The 15,034-nt window shown below is 31.2% G+C and overlaps 2 protein-coding genes across 3 annotated transcripts; both read right to left on the bottom strand.

Annotated features, from left to right (window-relative positions):
• On the bottom strand, nt 1-503 carry LOC126833848 (cuticle protein CP14.6). The gene is made up of 3 exons (XM_050565409.1): nt 495-503; nt 286-404; nt 1-208 (listed from the first exon to the last, which is right to left on the bottom strand). Exons 1-3 carry the CDS (start codon nt 501-503, stop codon nt 1-3), a joined length of 336 nt encoding a protein of 111 aa, XP_050421366.1.
• A 10,469-nt stretch (nt 504-10,972) lies between these two features.
• LOC126833724 (gamma-glutamyl hydrolase B-like) lies at nt 10,973-14,807 on the bottom strand. Of its 2 annotated transcripts, XM_050565228.1 has the most exons (5): nt 14,371-14,807; nt 12,868-12,979; nt 11,873-12,105; nt 11,359-11,806; nt 10,973-11,291 (listed from the first exon to the last, which is right to left on the bottom strand). In XM_050565228.1, the coding sequence occupies exons 1-4, from the start codon at nt 14,625-14,627 to the stop codon at nt 11,407-11,409; spliced, it is 1,002 nt and encodes a 333-aa protein (XP_050421185.1). In that variant the 5' UTR covers nt 14,628-14,807; the 3' UTR covers nt 10,973-11,291; nt 11,359-11,406. The 2 variants fall into 2 exon arrangements, with proteins under 2 accessions (XP_050421185.1, XP_050421186.1); XM_050565229.1 differs by lacking the exons at nt 10,973-11,291; nt 11,359-11,806 and having other exon boundaries at nt 11,924-12,071.
• Nucleotides 14,808-15,034: the final 227 nt, after the last annotated feature.

Here is a 15,034-nt window from a genome sequence, read left to right as displayed (position 1 = left end):
CTAAGCAGAAACCGGTACAGACGCTGGCAGAGGAAATCCTTCAACGTGGAAACCATCCTTGCCGGCTCTGTAGTTCATTTTCACCTCGACGCCCTCGGGAGTGATAAACGAGTAGCTTCCTTTCTGTTCCATGACGTAGCCGGTGCCTTCGTCGTTCACCACCAGAGCTCCTTGTTTCGCTTGGGTGATACCGTCGGCACTCTTGTACCTGAAAGTCAAAAGAAAATCGGTCGATTACCATATTATAATCTGTCTACAGACTCGACGAGCGTCGTTTGAACTCACAGCAGAGAGAATTGACCGGCATCGTCTCGGATGTGGTCGTTTTGGATAAACGGCACCGATGCGGCTGGCGAGGGTGCGGCAGAGCAGAGGCCGGCCAACACAACGGAAACAGCTAAAAACTGTAAAAAAACAAAACATACATAGTATTGTATTTTCGTAAGAACAAGCCTTTCGGTTGGTAACACAACTAAATAGGCATAAACACTTACGGCGAACATGTTGCAAGTTGAATTTTCGGTCGGTGTATTAAGACGTGTATGCGCTGTCGGTGGCTAACAACTGTTGACTGACTACCTAACGCGGCACTTGGCCTTTTTATTTAAAAAAAAACAATTTAACTATTTATTAAAACATATATTATACTCCTTTTTGCGGTACCTGCACTTAAAAAATCATTAGTAACAATATTATATTGTAGGAATTTAAACAATTCGTAGGTAATCTAGTTAGTGGAGGCATTTCTGTTGGGAAGAATCCAGGCTTGTGCAACTGTACTGTTTAATGTAACCATATACATATTAACTAAGGTCATTTAATGTTGCAATCGTATAGACTTTTAGGTACCTCTGTAAACGGTAGTGTATAAAATACTATACATCGTCACCCGTAGGTCTTTTTTGTGGTAAATATAGATATTTAGTGAACAATAGTGTTATAAAAATTGTTCCAACGATTTATTTTTACCTATTATTTAACAAATAGGGCCACAAATTAAAAAACACAAGGTTTTCCTAAAATAGTCAATCTCTTTTAAAAGGGTTTACATATTTTTTTAATAATAAAAAATGTAATAAAATCTTTGGAACAAACACGTAACAGCAGATAATAATACTATATTCCACCTTTCCTCCTGCCCTAAGCTTAAAACTTCAAGAACTTCAAAAATAGTTATTCATTTTGTAGAAAATTGAAATCACATTATATAAAAACAATATAAAAATTCAATTATAAATTAAACCTAATGAGATATTGAGTGGTTCACAATAAAATGATCATCCTGTATACCTTAAACGTCTGTAATAAAACAATTTTTTAATATGGAAAATTCTTAACAAAAAAACATTGCCCAGGTTAATTATTACCGATGCGTCAAAAATAAATTATAATTCAAATTATTGTTATCTATGACCCGTAACGCGTTATGCAAGATTAATTTCATCAAGTCTTAAAAAAACCTCCGAGACATTTATTACACAGTACACTCGACATCACCTTTGAACCCTTTGTTTGCCCACCCCGATTAAAAATCGTAATTCTTATATATTTCCCGTAGAAAGCAGTTTATAACGCTTTCAAGTTTTAATTAACGCCTAACCATGTTTACTTATTTCGTTGCCTCAGTGTTCTCGTTTAATCGCTCGTCTTAAATTACATTAACCTTTTTATGGGAACGACAAAGGCGCCGGAAGAGCCCTTAAAATATTTTTCCCGTAATTAAAACGGCCCAATCCAATGCGTTTCCAGTATCAAAACCGTTTTTCTGCTCTCAGAACGGATCTACGACCGTGCAATTATTTCTCACCGAATTACATATTAAGCTTAATCGGACTGGAATAATTTATATCGCTAAATGATATACAACCGCGGCACTGTAAAACACAACGAAACTCGGGGAAACACATGTAAGCATTTATAACAGTTAGTTTGCTTATCAATACCCAGAACCGTACGCTAAGCCGTTGTATATTTTACCTGTATACCTGGTACCTGTACCAAGAGATTCGGTTAAAATTCTTTTTACTCGATGGAGCAAAGCACGTTACCCAAACGAAACGTAAATAGTGCGTAAAATGCACATTTTTTAAAAATAAGATCTGTTGTGTTTTGATAAATTTTGTGTTAAAAATGGTCAAGTTGGTTTTATCCTGTTCCTCCGTCGGAGTCGTAAATTTAAATAATGACAATTCACAAGTGTGAAGCACATGATGAGCTGTGTGTTCATCGAACAACGCTTATTGAATTTAATTGGTTTATTATGTACTACTACAGTGATTTGAACGGTACAGACGGATCGTTTAAAGTACTCGGACACAATATTGTGTATAGTCTATATTCGATCATACGAGTATATTATTATTAATATCAGCAGATGTAACGATGGCAATTTTCACAAAGGCGGTAACGTGAAATCAAATGCAGTTACACTCATTTGACACAACAATATCCGCTTTCCATTCGTCCGGCAGGTACCTAATTCGTCCATTCACTGGCCGACAGTATTGCTGGCAATTGATGTGTTCACCATCATATTTTACCTTTATAATATAATATAATATATATATTCCACCGGAAGGTACTATCGAATAATTACTGTATATTAAAAAACGTCGGTGCGTCACAAATTTTGTATTTTCCGCACAGAGAACAATAGGAAGAGCAAAAAAAAGAAAACATTTCCGCTTGGGCAAGACTGTTCAGTACACATCACCCTCGTGTATCTACCTCTTTTACATTATCCCTTTGCCCCCTCCCAAAAAAAAAAAAAACCTTAGCGTTAAATATTTTCCACGTCAAGACACCCGTTGATGTTGACGGGTTTTTCAACCTTTTTTCTTTTTTCGCTGTATATATATATATGTCTAGTTGCCGCTATCGTATAACGCTATTGTTCTACGGCGAGACAAATACCTCACAGACATATTGTGTGATAATTTAAAAGAAAGTCGAAGCTTAGCGTTTTTCCAAAACCACCTGACCCCGAAACGAACGCGACAAAAAATGCATACTTGAATAAAACGAAAAAAATTCTTTATAATGCATACGTTACTTTTAAGTACATACCGGTTCACGGCGTATCTGAACCAGCTTAAAACAAACTAAAAAAGCACTCGAGTATTTTATCATCCTCGAAAATAGTGTAGAAATACATTTTCAATAAAATCGGTAGAGTCGTTGTCCATAACATTGCTTTTAAGGATTAAATATAGTTATTTTATTGTTTAAATACAAATCTGTTTAGTTCGAATATTTTTTATAACTTTTTTTGTATTCGAGTAATGAACTGGGCAACATAATAAGAAACAATTACTATTTCAAAGTACATTTCGTCAAATACATTTTGTAAATCTAATTCTACTTGAGGAAATATAGCAAGTAGGTGACAAATTTTTAATTTACAACATTAGGCAAATAAATAATATTTAATCAATTCATTTTTATGATTAAATAAACCTTGATTTATAAAAAAAAAATTTTAAATAATAAAAAACGACCCTTTGCCCTTAAAAACTACTTATAATGAGAACGGTTCCTCCGTTTTTGCTTAAATCGTATTTTGAGGTCCTAAAATAAACTGATAAGCAAAAATTAGAGTGCTTTTTTAGTTTGTTTAAAGTTTGCTTAGACACACAGTAAATAGTTTGATTTTGTTTCCATTCTATGTATACTGTAGAGTATAATAGTTAAATAATGCAAACAGCAAACGTGTAGCAGTATCTGCCTATCGCATGCTTGATATTATATATTACACGTGGAAAAATGACTTTAGTGCGTCATTTATGTATTTTCGGTTATTAAGACAGTATTTTACAAAGAAAAATATCTTTAACAATTCCGCCCTTGAAAATATTATATCGAATAATAATTTATAGACTATTTTTTATGATGCATATTTTTATGTGTCTAGTGATTTAAGCGGTCGATTTACATTTAAACGTGGCTGGATGTTGGCCATATTACACACATAATATTATAGTAACGTTGTGGTACTGTTGTATAATTTTTAAATAAATCGTCTAGCGCCAAATCAATGTAAATAAACGACTTGATATAAAAAGTTTAAGATATATTTTGCACAGGAAAGGCGTAACCCGATATGATCTGATTCGATTATAAATACACTTATTGCCTTGCTCCTCTATTGTATGTCTGTTTTAGTTAAAGGAAAAAAAATATACTTAATGTCCAGTTTATGTTATATACATATTAAACAACATAACGTTATAATATTATTTAGGGTAAATCCATCAAAACATTTTTGTTTTTGTAAAATAATACTTAATTGATTTTTAAATTATTATGTCACTGTCGTAGAAAATAAATAAAATATACAAATGTATATATTTTAATTATTTTCCATTCTATAGTTGCCCGATTTTAACATTAATATATTAGCCGTTTGTCTCGAAAGCAATCAAATGTTACGTAAGACAATTTTTTTTTCTCAAGTCGACGAGTTATTAAACTAGAAAATTTAAGGTTTTTTTTTCGCAAAATAAAATTTGTCTGAATGAAACTTACTTTATGTCATTAAGAATTACTAACTAAGGTAATTATTGACAGCATCTTTTGAGTAGAAAACCATCTCAAATAACAAATTGATAGATGTTATGAAAATAATGATTATTTAAGCTTTCCTAGATTGGGCTAGAAGTATCTTGTGAAGGTCAGCATGTCTTTTCCAAGAACGATATAATTCAAATAATATTTTGTATTAATACATACCAGTTTAATTACCCTAATTAGCGCAACTAAATGCACAAGGAGATCTTTCATCATAATATATCTTTGTGACCAAAAAGCAAGAGTACAATAAATATTTGCGGTTCACTGTCAATTTTTGTTCGGATATATGTATACTATTATTATATTTTCATACTTTGATGTACTAGAGGGATTTCCAAATCCTTGTAGAACACACCCTGCGCGTATGATATGTAGGTTTCGATTTGACCGAATGTACTTTTGGGTTGTTCGAACTGACTTTCTAGACAGACATCACATTCAATAAAATATTACTACTCTCGGTAGTCGAGAGTCAAGGGGCCCAAATGAAAATCTTGTTCGGCGCGTTGTCCCGAGTTGTTTTTCGAGATTTCTAACAACAATAAATATATATGTAATATAACATCACCGCACGTGACTTTTATTACATACTCGATTTTATGTGAACCGACGTAACGGCCAAACTCGATGTCTAGCACGAATGACGTATAACCTTATATAATATATTGTGGTTCGTGTATCAATAGCGAAAACAATGATGGAATATTCGCAGGAGTGTCTTGAAGGAGTTCGCTCGCAGTGACCGAGCAAAGCCACAAAAATTTCTCAAACTAGTACATTGGACTAACAATAATTAATCCGGATTCGTTTGTTTGTTTAAATAAAATAATAATAATAGCCACAAAACCGCAACTTTTGATGGTGTTTTTTTTTTAGTATTATTTAATTTTTTTTGTCATATCTGTTTTTATGTTTATAAGTTCGCGTTATTACTTACACATTCCTATATAATAAAAAAAATAATTATTTGGCCACCGCCTACACTATCGATCGCATACTATACTCTATATACATGATGTGTATCATTCATTAATGCGGGGACGCGCGTTCTTCCGGTCTCGTTTGACACCCTAGTTCACTGTTATCGGCCTTGTTCTTTTACATAATAATTCCATAAATAAGTGCAGTAAGCGGACAAGTGTGTTTAAAAAAAAGCAGTGATGTTTAAAGACTGTCAGAGTGACAGACCAGAATAAATGTATTTTGAAAAATCAATTTTTTATAGAGAACAATATAGAATTCACGTGAGAACTTAATGTTATTATACTATTATAATAAGAAGGCACAAACAAAGAATATTTACAAAGAAGATATTTTTTACAAATTACATTTTAAGTTAGACTTTAGCGTGCAAACAACCAAGGAACTTAACGAGGTTATGGAGTTGTTTCATACTCCGTAGAAACATCACTTAGTCATTTGAAGGTGTTTGAAAGTTATCTAGTTTTTCTTTACCTCGTTTTTAGGAACATAATATTATGTTGTAATTATGTTATAATGCCAGTTTACTGTTCTTTTTCTCATAATTTACACGAAACTATGTAAAATAATTATATTTTAGCGTGTTTTCCTTGTAAATTGATGATGTAGCTAGTTAGAAAAAAATAAAATAAAACTGCTGCTGAACCCGTTTTGAATACCTTACTACATTTGAGTGTATGTTCGCTGTAATATCTTCTTCATTATTCTGCCTTACATCTAAAACTTTAAATTTAAATTCTATGTTTAAATAACAATTATGGTTTTATAATCAGAAAATTTAATTTAAAAATACGACCTTTTCTAGTCTAAATAACAGTTCCCACGAAACGGCAACTCGGATAGACAATTTTACAACTTACCTGCCGTACAATAGAGCCGAATAAAATTAAAATTTAAATCAAGACCTTTTCTCTGTTAGTTTAAAATTCAGGAAATTACTAAAAAAAGTAATTATTATTTTTTTTATTATTAAAAAAAAAGGCATCAACGACGTTTGTTAATAGCCTAAAAAGTAATTATTGTATAATTTTTTTTCGTGGTAAATATAAAACACCACATTAAACGAATTAATTAGACTAAAAAATAGCTAATCAATTTGGAAAAAAAATCATTAGTTAAAATGTACATATAAATAAAATAGTTGAAACATAAGTATAAGTGTATTTTAAAAAAGAACAAAACCCTGTTAATGAACTTTTTCATGGAGTAAATTGATTAATTGCAAATATATTTACCACCTTCAAACCTGTTAACTGGCTGTAAACTCAACTATGTGAATTTTTATGAGATGGATTCAGAACTACAACGGCTGATTGCCAACCTAATAATCCAATCAAATTTAGGATAAAGGAAGACGAAGAGGAGGGTGTAGCAGGTGATGTTAACGGATTGTTCCATCCTTATATTATCTTATATGTTGTTATAGCCTAAGCTCATAGTTTTTAAATAATATTTTAAATACTTATAGTATGGGGCTAATAGGTAAATTCAAAAGTAGATTTGTTTTTTAAGACTTTTTCCTGCCTGGTTTTTTTATTTGATTAAGCCAAAGAGTGCTTATAATTGTTTTTGAAAAAAAAAACAGTCCACTTATTAGTCCATAATAATATTGCAGTCGTTGTACCGATGTGGCGTACGGTGAACAAACAGGCCAAACGTTATTAGTGAACGTCGGGAAAGCTTTGAAAACTATTGTATGAAAACAATAGACGGACAAATTAAATAGGATTTGAGCTTGTGCAAATTAAACGTGTACACACATATCCTATAATATGCGTGTAGGTATATAGCTTTAGAACTTACTTATTACGAATACACCTATATAATATTATATACATACTATTATAAATTATTATTATAATGGGAAAACGCATTAACGTTTTCCTTGCACTCTTCACGCGTTCCGCTTATAGGTCTCATTTACAAGTCACAAAAAAAAATTACTCGACTTTTTCATACACATTGCACGTATACATTTGCGCGATATATAAGAATAATAACAAAGGTCGAACACACTCGCACAATGGTTTTATTTTTTTCCTCAGTACCGTGTTGTTGGGTCGATTAACGAGTGGGTTTTTAGCAGGTATAGTTTTTAATGACGACAGTCGGCCGGGGACTGGTACCGGGGGTGTATTTTCTCTTGCCGCTACCCCGGCGGAACCCATTTAGATGCTTTAAGCGCGCTTAAATGCCCGTCTCGCGAAACCACAAATAAAACGAATAAAACACACACACATAACCACCTTTGGACGACGTTACCTACTGTTCATTAGTCAAGAATAATTGAAAACCGCGAGGCGAGCAAATGACACTTTGGCATGATTGTTAAGTTAGACGACGGTACATGGCCGGCTATTAGCGTACAGAAAGGCAATGAAAGGGACTTCGTGTAATATTGTACCAACAAACACACCATGTTAGTTCGGTGTAAGAGTTAGACAAGTAAAAATACAATTAAAAACGCAACACACGCTGTCTTAAAAATGTGATATAAAAAATTGGAACGAAGTAAATATAGGTACTATATTTGGAACCCCTTGTCTTTGCCAACAAACAAAACTACGTCTACATATTGTATCAAGTCTGTAAGTCAAATCTGGAGGTGCAAAATTGTCTTTGAGTTTCAGTCTTTTGATTATTCAACTAATCAAATCGAAAGTTACATATAGTATAAGCTGCACAACTTATCCGATGATATCATGTACGTATTTAAAAATATTAAAATTGTATACAGCAGTTAGCACACAATCATTGGTCGACCAAAATCAAAATACTAAAATTTTAAATAATAATTCTCTGCACTAAGTATGGTATAGATGGTCTGCGGTCGAATTTAAGGTCATATCTGTATAGTGTCTCTGTGTAATAATTTTGAAAAGTCTATCCGTGAAAAATGTTTACCAGCCAAATCATTCAACGCACGATAATAAATATTCTACTTGCATTTTTTATGTAGTTGACAAACATAATTTCAACACACCTGTCCTTTAAACAATATAAGCGCTACGTTTTGATTAACGGCGTTGATTTTTCAAAAACACGGTCTTGTTTGATTTCCTTAAAAAATTAAAGCAGCCTTATTACTCGTTGATATTTCATAAACCTTAATATAGAAGATTGAAAATTGAATTATAAAAAAGTATTTACCCGTAAGGACAAAAAAAACCTTTAAGCTAAAAAACAGTCATAAACAATTTACCATTTGTGGACATTGTACTGTAGTGTAAACACGGACCCAGCGCATTGTGAATCAAAAATTCGGTTTCATTCGATCAGAAAGTCAACAAAACCCGAAACACGGTGACTTTACAAGTGGACATTTTAATATAACTAAACTAAAAAAAAACCTGTCAAAATTAATCATGCGATATCGGAAATTGAAATTCCCTGTACCTGTGTTGCACGGTGTTGCTGTATCTACATTTTATTATTTTTAAATAAAATACACAGGATACAGAGAAATAAGAGGAAAGTGGCAACCAAGATTGAAATTATTGTAATCATCCGGTTCAAACCGTTTTAGATTTATTTCCAATTTCAGTGCATTATAGATGTGAATGTAACATACATTCATAATTGATTAGTCCTAGTCAGTTTCCATTGGACACCATAATAAATTATACGATAATACATATATAACTCTTATCTACTTCTACCTATTAAAAATAGGTAAAAGACGTTTTGTATAATCGACTAAAATACATTGGATTACAATGGAATATTGAACTTGTCTAACAAGCCAACCCCAATGTATTAATAATATATTCTTATAACACTAATCACTATTCATTAGGACCTAGGTATATTAATATTTTTAGGCTAGGACTACATTATGCGTTTCGTCGGATCCTGAAACCTGTTTTTGTAAAACCCACGAATAAATAACTTAAAAAATAGTTACAATTTCTATCTAGATTAATTACCTCAGATAACCGATTTGTTTATCTAAATAAGATAATAAGCTGATTTACTTTTTTTTATCTAGATAAGATGTTAATTACAATTTTTTATCTAAATAATTTATCTAGATAATTCCCAACACTGGTTTCCAATGAGTCTATCCAAAAAAATGAAGACAGGTGGCAACTGGTTTTATAGTTAATAAATATACGAGTACAATTGACCAAGTGAAACATTTTCAATTTAAACATTTTAGTAATTTTATCAATTATATTTAAATGATAGATGAAACTATTAGCTTAGGTTAGGTTAATTTGGCACTGCATACTTTTTGAGTATGTGTACTCACTACAGCGTTAATTTTAATATATGAATTGTAATTTAACATATTATCCTTTTTCGTTGTAGTTTTAATTAGCACAAAAACAGTAGCATTAAAAAAAAATAAAAGTAAATTATATACAAAATATTGTGTATTCAAAAAGAGTGTGTAAACTTCGTTAAAAATTAGCTTAGGTACACCAAACCGACTTTCGCATGACAAAAGTTTTGACCGTTAAATAATGTAAATTTAAGCGAATTCGTTAGTTTTTATTCCATAACGGAAGAGGCAAGTTTTAATTAAATTTTTTTTTATACATTGTTTAATTTAGTTTTAATTTTATATATTTTTTTATTGACCTTTTAGTTTAATCAGTTATTTTTACACGTCCTGCGACGTGGTAGTCACTTCAATAAATCAACAGAAACTTTTGGAAAGTGATCACCCACCAGTAAGTTTTCTAATTATCGGAAACAATGTTGACAAGAGCAAATTTATTAGGGCGTGGAATTCGGATGATTTCGATCACAAGTAAAAAAAAAAACAATCCCACTAACACATCCTTATATCATGTGTGTATACATTTATACATAGTTTTTTTACCATAACGGGGTTGGAAAAATTGTAAAAGTTGGTTTGAATTTTCCACAAAACAACAGCGATTCGGATCGCTCGACTGTAAAATACACGACCGTTCCCCTTGAAGTTACTTCAAAACTTATTTGTATATCTAAACACGATATGTTCAGAAATATTTTCAGCCTACACTATTGAATTTATTTTTGTACACAATACAAAAAGCGAACCCGTTGTAGCACACAGCAACCTTCTTTAAAGTGTATTTTACTAGTTTATTTGTCTAACCAGTTAAAAAACAAAACATTAAGTGGTACGAAAATATTTCAGTGTCGTCTAGGGTGTTATAGGATGAAAAAAAGAGCTAAATAACTAAATAAACCAATTTATTTAGAGATAATAGCTAAGCATTAAAAAAAAAACATATTTTAACATTAACGACTAAGGAATTTAGGTGATGTAAAAACCAATCAAAATAAAATAAACGAAATAGCCAAAAACGTTTACATTTATTATAAATTAATTACTGGATTATACTGGTTTAGATATGTAATGGGCAAAATTTACCCGTTTGACATACTAATTTAAAAAAAACACCGTATCGACAAAACTGTTTTTTAGAACATAATTTAAAAAAATGGGTTACCCAGAACAACTTAATTTAAAAGTTAAATGTATTTGAATAATTATAGTTCTAAACAATTTTTATTTACCTCAATGGTGATTTAAAACTTTGGAATCACCGCACTTAGCGGATTCGGTTTTATCATGGGACAATTATTTTTTATTAAATACCTACACATTTGTTTACGGCATAGCCATTACAATTGCTCAATTTGATAATTATACAACACCTCCTATGCCACCGAAGTGCATATCAAGGATTCATTTGTTCTCTGGTATGTGGATATGTAGCTTTGATCAAGGACTTAATGATTTTCTAAAAAAGTAAGTTAAACAGTTTAAACTTTCATTAATTATATTTGTTATTGTAACACATGTCATGCTTAACATAATCAAGTGAAGAATAAAATGTTGAAATAGGTGTCAAGAGATCATGTTTCCAAGTAATTGTTTATTGTACTGTCACTAAAAAAGTATGCTTGTTCGAAAATAGCATTTGTAACATTTCCAACATATGTTTCTTGGTAATTATATATTAAATCTCTTTTCAGCTTTTTTTTGCTAATATATTTATGTTTACTTTTACGACATTTGTTTAAAAAGAAATCATAAAAGTATCGTGCTGTGATAATAGCCTCCCAGTTGTGCGGATCATCTAGTTCCCATTCATAGGCATTTTTTTCTGGGTGAAACTGTAATCCTATGAATGGATATTGTATGCTTTCTATCGTGGAAATAAATTCGAGACCATCTTTATCATTATTTATTGTTATTGCATTCCAAAATGAATCTAAACCTGTAGAAGTCAAGTTTTTTCTCGTCATACACCAACTAACAACAAAGGTGAATAATATTAGTCATAAAACAAATATAAATGTGTGTATATTCATGATTTACTCGTGATGATTTGCTGTAACCGGTTCAGACAGCAATATATCTTTAATATTGTTTGGCATAGTTTGAAATAAAACACTTTTAGCTTCCATGTCTGAAATTAGATTCAATGGCGTATTGAGGTTGTTACATCGACACTTTGTTAGCGGTGATGCTCCATTATTTGAACTTAGTAAGAGAAGTTGAAATCCTTGGCAAATGCCTAGAATAGGAAAGTAATCGCCAGCGGTATTTATCTAAAATATGCTATATTAGTAAAGTATTTAATGTTCATTGATTATATTAAAATATTAAAAATTATTTGCTCTAGCAAAATACAAATGATTTAGACTACTTAAACGTACAATTTATTGACATAAAAATTGACATTTAGAGTAGATAGGTAAATTAAAATTGTTTTATTTTTATTTAATGTAATTAATACTCAATAATACAAATTCGATTAGTTTTAGCCATATAATGCTGTATTATTTGTATGACAAAGAGTAGGAATTATTAATTCATGTAAACAAAATTTTATTTTTTATTTTTTTTAAGTCTACTTTAGATTTTAGTAGTATATTAAAAATAAGTGATCAAGTCAAAATTTTAATAAAATACCAGTACTGTGGGGTCTTTGCTTTACTGGTTGGTTGTGATTGCTTAGAAGCGATAAAACTACTTTCAAAGAAAATCAGAAATGGTTTAATTACTTTTTTTGATTTTTCCCTTTGTACAATAATAAGGAAATTCAGAATTCTACCTTAATTCTTATTTTCAAGACCTTAAATCCACTTCGAAAATACTTCAAGATTTTTTCTTGATATTATATTGAGGTTTAAATGAGAAATTTGTTTATCGATTTGTTTTACCGTGGGGAGGGGGGTAGGTGTCAATTTTTAACCCCTAAAATATTTTCCGTAAATGATTTTTTACCAATAAAAGTACTATTATTAAATGAGTAGGTTCATCAGTTCCCTTTGTATTATGCATAAAAAAAATACTTCAGTGTTACTTACAGTCTTTGCTATTTTGAAAATCATATCCACTGATTTGCCTATCCCATAATCAAAAGTTTCATCGGCACTTCCACCTGGTATTAAAATTCCATTAACTTGCATTACTACTTCGCTACAAAAAAAAAAAAGTATTATAGATGTGTACTTACTTAATCGGGCCTTTTAATGTTAAAGCTAACAAATCTCGATGAAACCCAATTATCACTAACTAGTTGTTAAATATAATTAACAATTAGTTAAATTCTTAACAAATGTTGGTGAAACCGGCTGAATGTGTTGTATAACAAAGAGACCCTGGTCATAATTAAGCTGTAAATAATTTTAACAATTATTTGAACATACATTATAGAAACGTAAAATTTTTGGTCAAAATTTATTTTAACGACATTCTTCAAGTCTCATATTTTAAAAAAAAGTATGAAAATATTGTTTTGCTTTTAAGGGCCACACTGTATTGAACCAAACTCTCTTCGGCGCTTGCAATCTGTGAATTTATTACATATCTAGTGTATTGTGCAAACACTATAAAAAGGTACTCTGACCTATTATTTAATCATCATGTCGTATGCTATGTTGCCAATCATTTCGTTTTCCTAGTCTAGTATTGCCAATAGCTAGTTTTAAATCTCAAAAGCTTCAAAAAATTAGTTGTTGCAAACTGGGCTAAAATATTTTTTTTATAAGGAAAAAACAAAAAAATAATACCATATATTATAATGGGTTTTCGTTAAATTAAATATTTGTCACGACAACAAATTGCTTGCCATGTATTGTGTGCAACAATAATCGGAGGCCCCGAAAAATCATAAAAGCCAAAAACGATTAATAACCCATCTACCTTTTAAATTTATATTTTTAGGACATTTTCATGTCTTAGCTCTAGCACATAACCGAAAAAAGCGGTCTTTACAAAAGCGTTTTCAAAAACGTATAACGAAAAAAGCGTTACCACACGGAGATGGGGTTGGAGGTGGGAATTAGCTGTGATACATAACCGAAAAAAGCGTTCGTTACAAAAGCGTTACAGGGGGTAGAAGCTAAGGTGGGAGATAGGGGCAGGAGACATGGGGTGGGAGATAGGGGGTAGGAGATCCGGGTAAGAGATAAGGGTAAGAGATAAGAGATATGTTGTACGTTCAACGTTCAAATTAGAACTGAATGATAAATTCAAAAATAGTTTAAGGGCCTAAATTCTCTATGAATTGTTTTAAGCCAGATGTTAAACACTACAATATTAACCAGAAACTTGATGTTTTAATATACCAGCTTGTTACTGCTTCTTAATATACTATATCATTATCTATAATTCCACTACTACTCTAAATATATTCGGTACTTCAACGAGACGTGAAAATGCTCTTTCGTGGTTGCAGACTTGGCTGAAAACTTTTTTTATGGATTTATATTAAAAAAAAAATCTAAAATACCCAAACCACCAAATATTACGTAAAATATGTCTAACTATTATTTCGGCGCTTATGGTAATGATATGTATGTACTTACGTATAATACATTAGTGACTTATTGGTGAAAACCGGAATCACTCGACCTCCTGAGGCTTCCACAGACTTAATGTACGAAGAAGCTATGTAAGTCGTGCTAAGTGGTAATTCAGGGTAGCTTTTACTTAATACTGACCATTTGATTTCTTGAGTCAAAATTCCGACTATCGGCTGGTCGTTGCCATTCTTTTGCGACGATAATAATTGCAATGCAGATAATAGAACAATTGCCCGAAAAACAGTCGTCAAACACGTCATTATTAAGAAGCGTCTATTTTTTTTACGTCTAAAATGTGTATAAAACAATAATAATAATACCAGCGGCGTATTACAATATACAAAAAACAAGTGTACGTAGGCCTGTCAAAACTGCGCGTTAACTATTTTTTATAGATCCCAATACAGTGTCTTTGGCATTGAACTAAACAGATAGGCCTATTGCACCGCAATACTAAAATTTGAATTTTTTACAGGATATTTATATAGAACTAATTACATCAATTACAAATGTAATATGCATTGCTATATCATATACAAATATAATAACCACGTGAACCAGATAGATAAAATCATTACGAGTATGGTCGGATAATTATACATCTCTTATCTAAAAAAAAGTATTTCTATTATTTAATATTAATCTTATACACAACTTAATGGGATTA

The sequence above is a fragment of the Adelges cooleyi genome, unplaced genomic scaffold (genome assembly GCF_023614345.1).
Source record: "Adelges cooleyi isolate 19-005CV unplaced genomic scaffold, UGA_ACOO_1.1 ACOO_flye_CR_arks_rails_tigmint_CR_PRNA_2, whole genome shotgun sequence".
Lineage (NCBI taxonomy): Eukaryota > Metazoa > Arthropoda > Insecta > Hemiptera > Adelgidae > Adelges > Adelges cooleyi.
The sequence above is the reverse complement of the archived record's forward strand: the minus strand, read 5'-3'. Positions and strand labels throughout refer to the sequence as shown.

Excerpts from the sequence above, each read along its gene's own strand:
- LOC126833848 (XM_050565409.1), bottom strand. Across the intron at positions 209-285 it reads GCCGGTCAATTCTCTCTGCT|GTACAAGAGTGCCGACGGTA; the intron begins GTGAGTTCAAAC and ends TTTGACTTTCAG.
- LOC126833724 (XM_050565228.1), bottom strand. The coding sequence starts at position 14,627 with ATGACGTGTTTGACGACTGTTTTTCGGGCAATTGTTCTATTATCTGCA. Across the intron at positions 12,980-14,370 it reads AAGTCACTAATGTATTATAC|CGAAGTAGTAATGCAAGTTA; the intron begins GTAAGTACATAC and ends TTTTTTTTGTAG. Across the intron at positions 11,807-11,872 it reads GTTACAGCAAATCATCACGA|TTGGTGTATGACGAGAAAAA; the intron begins GTAAATCATGAA and ends CTTTGTTGTTAG.